The sequence below is a fragment of the Odocoileus virginianus genome, chromosome 28 (genome assembly GCF_023699985.2).
Source record: "Odocoileus virginianus isolate 20LAN1187 ecotype Illinois chromosome 28, Ovbor_1.2, whole genome shotgun sequence".
Classification (NCBI taxonomy): domain Eukaryota; kingdom Metazoa; phylum Chordata; class Mammalia; order Artiodactyla; family Cervidae; genus Odocoileus; species Odocoileus virginianus.
In genome coordinates, this window is record NC_069701.1 from 937,320 (window position 1) to 953,114 (window position 15,795).

At 38.4% G+C, this 15,795-nt stretch overlaps 1 protein-coding gene across 8 annotated transcripts in view; it reads right to left on the reverse strand.

The window, feature by feature from the left end:
* Positions 1 to 15,795, reverse strand: part of DEUP1 (deuterosome assembly protein 1) — a 115,934-nt gene that overhangs the window by 50,428 nt on the left and 49,711 nt on the right. For all 8 annotated transcript variants that reach the window (XM_070457129.1, XM_070457132.1, XM_070457128.1 and 5 more), the window contains 2 exons: positions 9,997 to 10,142; positions 5,215 to 5,320 (listed from right to left, as the gene is read on the reverse strand). In XM_070457129.1, coding sequence (XP_070313230.1) covers positions 5,215 to 5,320; positions 9,997 to 10,142 — 252 coding nt within the window. The remainder of the gene's footprint in view (positions 1 to 5,214; positions 5,321 to 9,996; positions 10,143 to 15,795) is intronic.

Genomic DNA, 15,795 nt, shown 5'->3' on the forward strand with positions numbered 1-15,795 from the left:
TACCCAGAATAATGTCTTAAAAATATTAACAATTCCTCAATATCATATAATACCCAGGCAGTATCAAATTTATATTTGCATCAGAGGTGTGATGAATGTTGTTGACTGTATTTGTTTGAGTTGAGATCTAAATGTGGTGCGCGCATGGAGACCAGCTCCTCTATTTTAGAGCCTCTCTTTGCGCCTGCGTGCACGTGTGTGTCCTCTAAATGCTCTACATACGTCACCTTACTTAATCCCCATAAGCTCTGCTTTCCAGATTAGATAGAAAAGTAAGATATGTGACTGTTCCTAAGTCACATTGCTGGTACCAGGCAGTCTGATTACACTGTGCCAAGTCACCTGTCTGGGCAGAGCCCTGGAATGTGGTCCCCACACTGAGAACAAGCCAGAGAGGGATGCCCTAACATGGAAAGTGCTCAGGTCAGGAAGGCAGGTGGTCCAGCCTCAGGCTTCATACCACCACCCTCTCACCTGGATCTAGTCTTTACACTAACATTTTTAGAATTTCAGAGTTGGATGTAACCTTAGCAATCACATGGTCTAACCCCATCACTTAAAAAAATAAATGGAAAAAAAAAAAGACTCTCAGGAAAGGAACTGGCTGGGTCTAAATTACCCAGTTGTAACAGCAGAAGCAGAGACTAGGAGGCTGGAGTACAAGACGATCACCCCAGAACAGTATCACACATCTCCTTTGTCTCCCGTCTCCCCTCTCCAATTTTTTTCCTTACAATTTATATGATGAACACTGGGGTTGTTCTATAATACGTCTCAATTTGGATTTTATGATTGCATCCCCGTGATGTAGAATACACAGAACAACTATACAAAAGAGATCTTCATGACCCAGATAACCACAATGGTGTGATCACTCATCTAGAGTCAGACATCCTGGAATGTGAAGTCAACTGGGCCTTAGAAAGCATCACTACGAACAAAGCTAGTGGAGGTGATGGAATTCCAGTTGAGCTATTTCAAATCCTAAAAGATGATGCTGTTAAAATGCTGCACTCAATATGGCAGTAAATATGGAAAACTCAGCAGTGGTCACAGGACTTGAAAAGGTCAGTTTTCATTCCAATCCCAAAGAAAGACAATGCAAGAATGTTCTAACTACTGCACAATTGCACTCATCTCACATGCTAGCAAAGTAATGCTCAAAATTCTTCAAGCAAGGCTTCAATAGTACGTGAACAGTGAACTTCCAGATATTCAAGCTGGATTTAGAAAAGGCAGAGGAACCAGAGATCAAATTGCCAACATCCATTGGATCATCAAAAAAGCTAGAGAGTTACAGAAAAACATTTACTTCTGCTTTATTGACCGTGCCAAAGCCTTTGACTATGTGGATCACAACAAACTGTGGAAAATTCTCCAAGATATGGGAACACCAGAACACCTGACCTGCCTCCTGAGAAATCTGTATGTAGGCCAGGAAGCAACAGTTAGAACTGGACATGGAACAACAGACTGGTTTCAAATTGGTAAAGGAGTACGTTAAGGCTGTATGTTGTCACCCTGTTTATTTAACTTATATGCAGAGCACAGCATATGAAATGTCAGGTAGGATGAAGCACAAGCTGGAATCAAGATTGCCAGGAGAAATATCAATAACCTCAGATACGCAGATGACACCACCTTTATGGCAGAAAGTGAAGAAGAACTAAAGAGCCTCTTGATGAAAGAGAATGAGGAGAGTGAAAAAGTTGGCTTAAAACTCAACATTCAGAAAACTAAAAAAAAAAACCCCAAAACTAAGATTATGGTATCTGGTCCCATCACTTCATGGCAAATAGATGGGGAAATAGTGGAAACAGTGACATACTTTATTTTTTGGGCTCCAGATCACTGCAGATGGTGACTGCAGCCATGAAATTAAAAGACGCTTACTTCTTGGAAGAAAAGCTATGACCAACCTAGACAGCATATTAAAAAGCAGAGACATTACTTTGCTGACAAAGGTTGATCTAGTCAAAGCTATGGTTTTTCCAGTAGTCATGTATGGATGTGAGAGTTGGACTATAAAGAAAGCTGAGTGCTGAAGAACTGATGCTTTTGAATTGTGGTGTTACAAGACTCTTGAGAGTCCCCTGGACTGCAAGGAGATCCAACCAGTCCATCCTAAAGGAAATCAGTCCTGAATATTCACTGGAAGGACTGATGTTGAAGCTGAAACTCCAATACTTTGACTACCTGATGTGAAGAACTGCCTCATTGGAAAAGACCCTGATGCAGGGAAAGACTGAAGGCAGGAGGAGAAGGGGACGACAGAGGATGAAACAGTTAGATGGCATCACTGACTCCATGGAAATGAGTTTGAGCAAGCTCCGGGAGATGGTGATGGACAGGGAAGCCTGGCATACTGCATTCCATGGGGTCACAAAGAGTCGGACACGACTGAGTGAATGAACTGAACTGATGTAGCTGAACATGTTCTCTTAAAACAGTACTTCTAAGATGTGGGAAAAAATGAATATACTATCATGAAAAAGGAGTAAGTTTTTTTTTATTATTTTCACAACATTTAGATATTAAAGCATGCTATACTTCAAAACTATTTAAATGAGCGTAATTTATCTAGCTCTAAATGACTTTTGGCTTTATTAAAAATGTCAATTTTATCACAAAATTAGTGACTAAAAATCATTCTATATTGAAAAAAGAAAAATAAAATACTTGCAAGATTCATAATATGTGGCTCTTGTTGGTTTTATTACAGAATGAAAATGCTCTCTCCAAACACTTCCTGGAAACTATAGCTATTTATACACAATTTATTTGCTAGCTTTTCTGCACAGCAATGCATCATCTAGAAGCCTCCCAGAGCCTGTGCAGAGATTTGTGTCTGGCATTCTCTCCCTCCATATCAAAACTAGGCAGAACCAGTAGATTCCATCTATCACTAAGCTGTATTACTCTACCTAAATCTATAAGGTTAAGAACAGTATAACTATAGTTTGGGAGGCTTTAATCAACCTTTTATCATAAGGTATTCACTGGGGTCTCCAGTAAAGAATAGTTTAACAAATTATATTTTAAAATATCAGTAAAATTAGTTCCAGGAGATTATGTGAAAAGCATAAGAAAAATGGTCATTAATTCATAGCAACTTTTTCTACACTTAATAGTGTAGTCAATTTTTTAGGAGATGGGACTTGTCTTTTACATTATTGTATTTCCTACAGAAATAAGCAGAATAGCACTAATCCTGAAGTGAAGTGAAAGTCACTCAGTCATGTCTGACTCTTTTTGATCCCATGGACTATAGTCCATGGAATTCTCCAGGCCAGAATACTGGAGTGGGCAGCCTTTCCCTTCTCCAGGGTATCCTACCATCCCAGGGATGGAACCCAGGTCTCCTGCATTGCAGGCGGATTCTTTACTGGCTGAGCCACCAGGGATTTTACTAGATACTCAATAAATGTTTGTTGAATTTATACAAATAACAGAATTTATGACCCTATACAATTATGGGAGACCTCAGCATTAATATTGATTTGGTCGCTAAATATTTCTTTTCCCTCATTGTGTTCAGGCACTGTGCTGAGCACTGGATGAATTCAAAGCCATGCCCAGGTTTTTCCTAGTTTTAACAATTGTTTAGACTACACAGTAATGAATATTCTGTGTAATCCTTAAACATAAAGAATAGGGAAGTGAGTAGCAGCCATGATGAACTTATGGGAAAAAAAGCCACTGTGGAATTTTACTAGAGGAAGAAGAGAAGATACTTTTTGTAGGAGAGTTGAAACCCACACGGTCTTCCAGGGCAGTGCCCAGGTCTTATCCATCCTCCTGTTCCCAGCTTCTGGAAAAGTACTCGCCACACGTTTGGTGTAACCAAGAGTAACAGCAGCGAACATCTATTAGGTGCTTCCCCTGAGCTAGGGAGGCCCTGTTCTAAGCAATTTGCATTGTTTTCTGGATTTTAACTTAAATGAAGAGTATGAACTCTAGAGCCAGACTGCCTGGATTCAGATCTGGCCTCTGCCACTTATTAGCTATAATATTGGTGGAAATTACTGACCTTCTCTGTGGTTTAGTTTCCTCAAATATAAAAGAAGATAGTATTGGTATCTACTTTATCTGATGGGAGGGCTTCCCTGGTAGCTCAGTTGGTAAAGAATCCGCCTGCAATGCAGAAGACCCAAGTTTGATTCCTGCATTGGGAAGACCCCCTGGAGAAGGAACAGCTACCCACTCCAGTATTCTGGCCTGGAGAATTCCATGTACTGTATAGTCCATGGGCTTGCAAAAAGTCGGACACGACTGAGTGACTTTCACTTTATCAGACGGTTGTGAGGAATATAAGAATCAGGTTTTGCTAAGTCCTTAGAACAGCTTCTGGCACATGGCAAGAACAATTTAATGTTAGTTACTCAGTTGTGTCCAACTCTTTGTAACTCCATGGACTGGGGCTCCCCAGGCTCCTCACTCCATGGAATTCTCCAGGCAAGAATTCTGGAGTGGATAGCCATTCCCTTCTTCAGGTGATCTTCCTGACCCAGGGATCAAACCGGGGTTGCCTGCATTGCAGGCAGATTCTTCACCATCTGAGCCAGCAGGGAAGCCCAAGAGTTGTTTAAGTAGCAGCTAGTATTAGCTCGTTTACTCCTCATCACAATCTTCCGAAGTGAACTGAAGCGAAGTCAAAGTCGCTCAGTCATGTCTGACTCTTTGCAACCCCATGGACTATACAGTCCATGGAATTCTCCAGGCCAGAATACTGGAGTGGGTAGCCTTTCCCTTCTCCAGGGGATCTTCCCACCCCAGGAATCGAACGCAGGTCTCCCGCATTGCAGGAGGATTCTTTACCAGCTGAGTGACCTTATGAGGTAGGACTAATTATCCCAGCCCCTTCCTAGAAACAGGAACTTGAGCAACTGGCACAGGCAACTTCCTCACTTATGCCCCTGGCGTGTGACTGAGTGCCTGGCTGAGCTCTCGCTCTTGCCATCAGCTGCCTTTCAAAGAGCCCGAGGCCCTCCACCTGCTAAGGGCAGCATCCCAGCAGCAGAGTGATGACCTGAAGTTTGTGTTCCCTATGGCTTCACACTGAGAAGTGTCAGAATTAGCAGCGTGGTAGGTTATTGTCTTAGGAGAAAATACATCAATAGCAGGAGGAAGAAGGGAGTGAGAGGAAAGACTTTTCCCCTTTGTATTCAAAGATTTCAGATCTGCCTGAAGAACTGAACTCCTTATTTGCCATACCTTGTTCAACTCTTTTCCATGATCTGGTGGATCTGGGGTTGCTGAAAACAGCTCTTTCCTTTTTTTTTCTGATTCTTTAATAGACGGTGAATAAGATGATTCAAGTCTACAAATTAAAATGAATAAAAATTAAACCTGATAAATTGTTATGATTACATTGTTAATTTAGGCCTTCGTAGGCTGAGGGATAGATTATTAGTCTGCTGGAGACATTTCTAGTCACACACATGGCAAGTTCTAATACATTCAGGTCCCATAAGTATTTACATATTTAACTGAGTGCAAATAATAGTGTTAGTGAAAATAAAACACAGTAATTAATATGGAATTTCAATTATACATTACAAATTGGCTGAATACTCAATTTGCATATGTAGATAAGATTTTTGGATAAGAAGAAAAAGATTGTTGCATATAACAAAATAGCTTGGGAGCCAGTTTAAAAAAGGAAATACAACCTGACCTGCTTCTACATTGTGGAAAGAAACTATGTCAGGATATGTCCGAGGGGAGCAACTACTCCATAAAAGTGATCCAAAATGATTAAATCTGACAGCCTACCCAGAGAAAGCTCAAATAGTCTATTCTTCAGTTGCCCAATTTATAAAATGGAATAGCAACCACATATGGGCACTAGAGAAGAAAGGCAGGAACTAGTATGAAAAGTAAAATTTCCACAGGAAATTTGAAGAATTAGAAACAGGTAATGTTCACTTCCACATCAGGGAGATTGGTAAAATAAAAAATCACTGACACATGAAAAATAAAGATAACCATGCTGCCAAAGAATTAAACAAGACATTTCTCTGAAGAAGACATACAGATGGCTATCAAACACATGAAAAGATGCTCAACATCACTCATTATCAGAGAAATGAAAATCAAGACCATAATGAGGTACCATCTCACGCCGGTCAGAATGGCTGCTATCCAAAAGTCTACAAGCAATAAATGCTGGAGAGGGTGTGGAGAAAAGGGAACCCTCTTACACTGTTGGTGGGAATGCAAACTAGTACAGCCACTATGGTGAGCAGTGTGGAGATTCCTTAAAAACTGGAAACAGAACTGTCATATGACCCAGCAATCCCACTGCTGGGCATACACACCGAGGAAACCAGAATTGAAAGAGACACGTGCACCCCAATGTTCATCGCAGCACTGTTTATAATAGCCAGGACATGGAAGCAACCTAGATGCCCATCAGCATACGAATGGATAAGAAAGTTGTAGTACATATACATCATGGAATATTACTCAGCCATTAAAAAGAATACATTTGAATCAGTTCTAATTAGGTGGATGAAACTGGAGCCTATTATACAGAGTGAAATAAGTCAGAAAGAAAAACACCAATGCAGTATACTAATGCATATATATGGAATTTAGAAAGATGGTAACGATGACCCTATATGCAAGACAGCAAAAGAGACACAGATGTAAAGAACAGTCTTTTGAACTCTGTGGGAGAAGGTGAGGGTGGGATGGTTTGAGAGGGTAGCGCTGAAAAGTGTATCTTATCATATGTGAAGTGGATCACAGGTCCAGGTTCGATGCATGAGACAGGGCGCTCAGGGCTGGTGCACTGGGATGACTCTGGGAGATGGGATGGGGAGGGAGGTGGGAGGGGGGTTCTGGATGGGGAACACATGTGGGCCCGTGGCTGATTCATGTCAATGTTTGGCAAAAACTACTATAATACTGTAAAGTAATTAGCCTCCAATTAAAATAAATTAATTAATTTTAAAAAAACTTAAAAAAATAAAGATAACCATGCAAGAAACGTAGCATGCTTTCCGCTACTGCTGGACTAACCTGATAGTGTCTGGGGTTTTGAGGAACGTACCTACCTATAACTGAGCATGATTTTAGATTTCCAAAGAGCCTTTAAAACAGTTCCACAAATCAGAAACTTAAGCCACACATGCAAACAAAACAAAATCTGAGAGATGAGAGAAATCATTAATGAAAAGATGGAAAATAAAGGGCTCTTTTAAAATGTGTAAATTATACATGTATCCATTCTCCCCTATCCATACTTCCCCTTCCATTCAGGCAGAGTTCCCTGTCCTATACAGTAGGATATTGTTGGCTATCCATTTTAATACAGCAGAGTGTATATGGATACATGTTTATGTATGGCTGAGTCCCTTTCCTGTCCACTATCACAGTATTGATAACTGGCTATACTCCAATATAAAATAAAAAGGTAAAAAAATATAAGGTATAAATTAATAGTGATATCCTTGAGGTGCATGTGTCTGGATTAAACTACTTTTCTTCAGTCATCAAGTATACATGTTAACTCTGTAGAAAACAGAGTTTATCAGAGTATATATACTGCTATAAGTTGTCATCCAGGAAAAACCACTGTCAGCATTTTTGTGTATACTGTCTTTTTTGTCTATGCATATGTGTAGAAACACATGTTTCCCATACAATTAGCATGTACTGTACACACTACTTTTCAGGCCCCTTTTGTTTCTCCTCAGTAATATATTATGAGCATTTTATCCAGCATTCCCATAAAACATTATTTTAGGATCAGTCTTAAATTTGTCTTCTTTGCTATGATTTTTAAATGGTGAAAAATGAAATTTCCTATTTTTAATTCTTTCTAAGCAATTCAGGGAGTGGAATGCTGAACTGAATGGTAAAAACCTCATAATGATCTCATAAATTTCAGTGAGTGAGTGGAACAAACATCAAGCTTTGATGTGGACAAGTTCAAGAAGAAAAACAATAATCATGTTAACATAAAGACATAAAGGAACTATCATTTATCATGTAAGAAGGGAATGTAGGAATTGTTTTTAATAACTCTCAGAACATGTCAGCCCAAGATGCTTCTATAAGTAAAGAAAAGAAAAAACTAACAAAATCTTGGCATTATATGGAGAAAAGTTTTGAAAATAAATAAAAACACTACAATGCTACTGTTATAAAACTATTGTGTGTTTATACTCAGTAGCTTTGGCTGCTTCACCCTAATAAAACTGTAAAAAAGAAACAGAATTCAAATAAAAAAACAATAAAGAGGAAAGAATCATGTTCAAATGAAAACAAACTAAAAGGATTAGAAATTTTCAATGGGAAAGATGAAGGCTGAGAAGACTATGCCCAAAGTCTAAAATACAATAGAAGCTGTGAAAAGTAAAATACCTATTTTTCATCGAATCTCAGAATACTAGCACTGAAGACTATCCTCCAAATGAGAAAAATGTGGTTTGGAGACCAAAATATATACCAGCTTAAACAGAAAACGGTAAGCAGGCATAACAGAAGAGTTGTATTGGCCAAATATGCAAACAACTGCAAGATTTTAGATTAAGTCATATATTCAAGGAAAGCTGGCCATGTCTGGAATTAAAAACTGACTGTGTGAGATAGAGCTCCAGAGTAAATACCTACAATGCTCTTCATAAACCAAAGCTAGACATGGGCTGGATGGTTTGCTCTTCTAGGAAATTTCTTATGTTTTTAGGCATATACATTCCATAAGTGAAGACATTTTTCACCAACTCACCACACTGGAACAGTGTCTTGCACATAATATATTTCCAATGGATTTATTAATGATCAGTAGTGATGACATATAGCTTATATATCTGACCACTCTAAAACGCATATTGGCTAACAGGTGTTTTACCACCCTTGGTTAGACAGATGGACAAGAGGTTACTTTGGGGAATATTAATTTGCTACTTGAAGACCTCAAAGGAATGCTAGCAGGTCCTACAGCTTTGAGAAAATAATGCTTCCCTTGGTGGCTCAGATAGTAAAGAACCCGCCTGCAATGCGGGAGACTCCAGTTCGATCCCTGGGTCAGGAAGATCCCCTGGAGGAGGGCATGGTGACCCACTCCAGTACTCTTGCCTGGAGAATCCCATGGTAAGAGGAGCCTGGTGGGCTACAGTCTGTGGGGTCACAAGGAGTTGGACAGGACTGAGCAACTAACACTTTAGAACAATGTGATCATCTTTCAGTAAATGTCCATCATCGTTTGGGTGTTCAGTGTCTGAAGCCCTATCACTGATCTAGCATTACCCTTCAGATGTGAGAAGGACTCAAGGTCTACTCAGAACCAGAACAGCAGGGAAGAGTTAGAACAGTCTAATTCAAAAACATAAACATTTAATAATCCTCAGCAGTGCCATTTCCTTTGTGGTTATACAGTACACAATTCCTGACTTTAAAAGAGGAAAAAACATCTGCCCTAACAAAACTCTTAATGGAACTGACAAGGTGATGAGTTTGGAGGCCAAAATAAATAAAACATTTATGAGTGAAAAGTTGAGGCTTAAGGCCATCAACATAAAAACATTTGAAAAACATGTAGTAAATTTTATTTATAAACACTGATAATTAAATATAAGCTCTATACTGTTGTTCATACAATATTCTGAAGAATAAAAGTTCTAAGAAAGTCTTTGACTTCATAAGTATCCATAATATCAGAACATGCTATAATTTTCCAGGTAAGTAAGAACATTGATTTTGAAGATAAAATATTCAATAACTTTATTTTTAATATCTAATATTACCTAGTAATTAATAGTATTAATAATAATACCTAATATTACCTAATAATTACCTAATACCTAATAATGAATTACCCAATAATTAATAATTTTGAAGATAAAATAATCACTAGCTTTATTTTTAATATCTAATATTACCTAACAAAATGGACTTTTGATTCTAATTCAAACATAAAACTCTTAGAAATATTTAAGCATCATATTTTGAACAGTTCTTCTCAGGTTGCTGAGTATAAAAATATACCTTTTCTTATTTTCTTGAGTACTTTGGGACTCTCCTAGTTTTAACAGTTCTCTGTGCAACTGCAATCGTTCCATTTCTATAATTCTCAAGAGATCATCACGTGACTGTAACTCACTTTTCACTTCTGAGAGTCCTGCTTCCATGGCCTAAATAAAAATATCAAAAAATTTCAATGCTCACATTTGGATATCATGATGTATGCAATACATTTTAAAATATTTAATATCTATGAAGCATCCTAATTTCAAATGATCTGATACCTAGTCCTTTGCTGGCTCAGTCTTACAGAATTTCATTCATTTATTCAACAAATATTTACTAGCTCTTAACTCTGCTCAGCACTGAGGATACAGACACAGGATCTGTCCTCATGAGCTCACAGTCTAGTGATAAAGACAAAGAATCATCCACATACAGCCATACTATATGAAAAAGGGAAACATAAAAGCCTGAGTACCAATGCATAAAATTTGGATTAATGCAAATAACTGTGAATGGCCAAGAAAAACTTAATTTCAAAGCTGGTCAACAAAGTGAATTATAAACTATGGTCTACAGTTCCATTACTGCCCGACAGTAGCCCTACCTTAGCTGGTAAATAGAAACACCAGCAATGCTGTGAGCCCCGTGTTTTATTTGGATGATAACAGAGGCTTGAGCAAGTTTAGAAGCTGTTGGGCAGGATCCAGCTGGGAGAGAAGGGTTAATACTGACGGTGTCATGGTGCTGAGAAGGTGGGCGAGGTGGGTCCCAAAGCACAAGTGAAAGAACTGCCTAGAGGAGGAGAGCCCCGCTGCCCTCTCAACAGGAAAGAAGGAAGGAAGACAGAATGGGGACGCACGGACGCATTTGGAAGGCGGGGTAGGAGAGGGGCTAACTGTTGGCTTGTATTGTCCTTGTGAAGGACAAAGGCAATGCCACTGGAAGGAGAGGTGGATGTGGTGCTTGGGAAGGGAATTTCTGAGAGTGGGGAAGGTTTGAGATGGCCTGCAGTGGATCAGTCATCAAATCCATTGCCATTTTTACAGATGAGTAAATTGAGGGCCAGGCTTGGCCCAAAGTTACACAGCTCATAAGTGGCAGATTCTGCAATGGAAAAATCCAAATCTTTTGTCTACTAGTCCACTTAGAACATTTAAGACTCAAAAATAATTGTTTCATGAAAAATAAGTAAAAGAGGCCTGTAGCTTATTGGTAAAGATGGGGGCAGGGCTGTTCTTAGGGCACTGCTAATAAAGACCATAAAAACACTATTGATATTTTCAGAAAGTCATTTGTTTAACAATTCTTTATACATCAATAACAGATTCATTCGAATATAATCCATATATCATTATATTCACCCACTTAAAGTGTACAGTTCAGTGGATTTGAGCATACTCACAAAGTTGTGCAAGTATCACACAACTTAATTCCAGAGTATTTTCATCACAAACCCATCAGCCACCACGCCTCATTTTCCCTTCCTTCCCACCCCCAGCAACCACTAGTGTATGTTTTGTCTCTATGGAATTACCTATTCTGTACAATTCTGACAAATAGAATCATACACTAGGCGGCCTTTTTGTGACCGGTTTCTTTCTCTTGATATGATGCTTCCAAGGCTCACCCGTGTTGCAGCAGGTATCAGTACTTCATTCCTGTTTATTGGCTAATAATACTTAACCATATAGATATACCATTTTGTTTACTCATCAGCTGATAGACATTTGGATATTTCATCTTTTTAGCTATTATGAATAATGCTGTTATGAAATTCATGTATAAGTTTTCATGTGGATATGTTTTCTTATTAATTCTTACCCAAAATTTCACAGCTTAGAATTATAATTGTGTAGACAGTATAGGACATATGAGGTCCCAGGTATACATTTTTTTAACCAAAGTCTTAAATGTAACATATTGTTTTCCAGGAGACCTAGAGATATTCCTAGCCCCAGATATTCCTAGCTGATTTGGAAATAAGTAGGAAAATATGTTCAAATAGATGATTTAATAAAGTTCCTGTCTCAAACAGTGCAGATTTTTCATATGAGATTACAAATCCAAAATAAACAAAAGAAATATGAAACAAGAGACTAGCAAATAGACAAATAAACTTGACGTGAATGTCATGCATTACTTTACTCAATTGAAGAAGGTATTCTCTGGGCTCCCTGCATTGCAGATTTGCCAGCAGGGAGCAATGGGACGTGAAACTGCACGTAGAGGAGCGTGCCTGCCTTCCTTGGGGAAGAGGGGTCACAAGAGGGCTCTAACTCCAGACCGGAGAAATGCAGTATCACCATGGGTGAGAATGACAAAAGTTCTGTAAAATCTGAAAATAATGAAGTCTATTTATGTACTGTCATTAGACAATAATACCTAAAAGCGTGACATTTGGAGATATTATTAAGAGATAAAAGGCTTATCTGTGATCCAGCTACACAGATAAGAGAAGTTAAAACTGAAACTTACAATAAATAATGATTTGACACGTTCTTCTAACATGTAGGAATATGTGAAAGCTTTTAATTGACAGAATCATGTAAATTTACTATAGAGCATAAGAAAAGAAGCTTTACTGATAATTGATAGATCGAGTTGCTTTTTTGACTTATGTAATATCCCTTTGAATTCAAAGTCAATAGTACTGGGTTGACACAAGAATTGGGGATTTAACTTAGATGTAGTTTAAAATTAGCATGCTTTTGTATAAAAAGTCAAATCAATTATTTGCCAATGTGTATGCAAATATTCAGGAAAATGATTCTTTGGTACTTGATTCAGTTATTGGAACACTGTCAAGTTTATTTGGAACAACTTGTGTATTTGTATGCAAGTCTAAAATTTTAACTGTAAATTTTATAAAATCTAAATACAGATCAGGTATTCCCGGTGATACTTAATATCCAAACTGAGATGTGCCGCAAGTGTAACATATACACTGGATTTTAAAGGCTAAATATGAAAAGAAATGTAAAATATCTCATTGATAATTTTCTGACATTGATATTATGTCAAAATGATAACACTTTGGATATGTGTTGTGCTGAATAAAATATATTACTATCATATATTAATTTTACCCATTTCTTATGATGTTTTTTTAATGTGGCTACTAGTAAAAGTTTAAATTATATTTGTGTATTATATTTCTAAGGACTGTGCGGCTCTAGTACCTTAATGACACAATAATGAGCAAACAAAAAAGGTCATATTTTTTGGCATAGATATTAGAAAAAATACAGAACAATTTATTTCTGTCACTGACTACCAATGGGAAATATCGCACACTTTCAAAATGTGAGTGTAGTGCAGCACAGAACATAAATATATATAGTGGAATAGATTTGTCTGCTGACACATTTCAAGGTTGTAGAAAGACAAGTGAGAAGATGTGATTCTGTGAAAATTCAGATGCAGCTGGCATTAAAGTATGTTGTAAATGAAACAATTTTACATACAATAAGTGACAGTAATTCAGACTGAATGGTATGTGCAAGATGTGGAGTACTAACATATGACAGTTTTGCAAAAAGAGACAAGAAACTTCGTTCTAAAAACATGCACTGGTTATAGTGATTATTCACCTCTAATTATTCCCATTTGGTAAAACATAATTTTTGTAAAACAAGTTTAAGGCCCATCTGTTTAGTTATAAAATTTTTAGACATCTTGAAGTTTTTGAAGCAAATTATTTCTCAAAAGTATTTTCATTAGAACTATAACACTTTCTGGTGTGTGAAACTTAATCCAGCATAGTTTGAATTGCTTTTTTTAAATAAGTGAATCCTTTGTAAAGTATAAAATGGAGATGTTTAAATTTACTAATGCTCCTAGATCCGAGGATAAATAAATTAGTTTTTATAGAACAAAAATCTGTAAAACTAATTTTGGTACACTTTCTCATAGAAATTGGTGGATTATAAATAAATAAATTCCAGTCACAGTAAAATTTATCATTAACTCTGGAAAACATCACATGTACAGTTAGAGAATTACTGGTGAAGTCTATGAGAAAAATAACATTTCAAAATTTAAAACAAGGTTTCTCAGCCTGAGCAAAATTTACATTTGGTCTGCACAATTCTTCATTGTGGGCTTTGTCTTGCGCATTGTGAGACTATTAGCTGATCAGCAGCAAGCCAGACCTGTACCCACCAAATGCCAATAACACCCCTCTTCTCTGCAGTGATGATCAAAAATGCATGCAAGCTCTGCCGAGTGCTGCTGGGCAAGAAAAACCACCTCACAGAGAGTCACTGATTTAAGGGAGTGTCCACTCCCTGGTGGCTCATGGCGGAGATGGTTAAGAATCTTCCTGCAATGCAGGAGATCTGGGTTCGATCCCTAGGTCAGGAAGATCCCCTGGAGAAGGGAATGGCAACCCACTCCGGTATTCTTGCCTGGAGAATCCCATGGACAGAGGAGCCTGGCAGGCTACAGTTCATGGGATCTCAAAGAAGCAGATACGACTGAGCGACTAACACTTCACTTTCAGAACAATTAGGCAATTAAGATAGTTACATTTATAAACTTCAGTATAAATATCAATCAAAATATTTTATAATTATATTGACTTCTACGAGTAGCTGGGTTTTTTTGTTGGTATATATTTAGGAATGTTAATAAGTTAAGTACATTAATAAATGTCTATAAGCAAAAGTCAAAGTGGGTGACATGGACTTTCATTTTTTAAAAACTTTTATTATTGGAATATAATTGCTTTACAATGCTGTGTTAGTTTCTGCTGTATAACAATGTGAATCAGCTACAGGTATACACAGAGCCCCTCCCTCTGGGCCTCTGTCCCACCCAGCCCTCATCCCACCTGCCCAGGTCATCACAGCACCGAGCTGAGCTCCCGTGCTACACAGCAGCTTCCCACCACCCATCCATCTTACACGTGGGGCTGTATATATGGCAGCGCTCCTCTCCCGGTCTGTCCCACTCTCCCTTTCCCCTGCAGGCTCCAGGAATTCGTTCTCTGCATCTGTGTCTCTATTCCTGCTTAACGTGGACCTTCCTCAGCCCAGACAACCTACAGAGCCTTCTCAGGAGGACAGGTAAGCCCCCCACTCCAACCCTGCAAGTCTGTAAAGATCTTGGGTGAAGGATGAGTCATGTCACGGGTTAGAAGGGTTAATCAATGTGACAGTCGTGCTAAAGGACGGACACCATGGCCTTGGCCATCGGAAGGTTCACGTCCTCTGCCTCCCAGGGATGCATTCCCTCTTGGGCTGCACTTTCTCACTTGGCCACAGGAGCCCGAGTGTGACAGGGTGAGCAGCAGAGGCTCACGTTGCTCACATGGAGAGCAGGGGTTGTGATCTGGACCGGGAATGTTAATTTATTAATGCTTCTCAATGCACACACTTCCTCCATTTGCAGCCTTCTTTCTTTTAACAAGATTCTCCAGTGTACTTCTTGGAAAAGTATAAAAGATGAAGTTCTGAGAAGGAGAAAAGTGGGGTTGATAAAGGAAAGCATTATAGAGAAATTCAGTCATGCTGCCATGAAAGGGGAACAGAACCTCTTCCTAGAATACTGGGCAAGAATAGAGATTTCTATTCCACATGTGAGCCAAGAACCAAAAGCTGAACCTCTGTCTATAAAGGACAATGTTCTTGGGCTGTAATAAGTCTAAACAGAATTCTTTGGGGGGGAGATTAAAAGGAATTAATGTTCTTGAAGAATCAGGATCTCACTAAAAGGTAGAACCAAGCTTCATAACTAGAGCTATGGAAGAAATATGTTTCACGTAAATCAACAAAAACATAACAAAATAGGTCAGAGCAGAAAACAGATTCTTAGGGA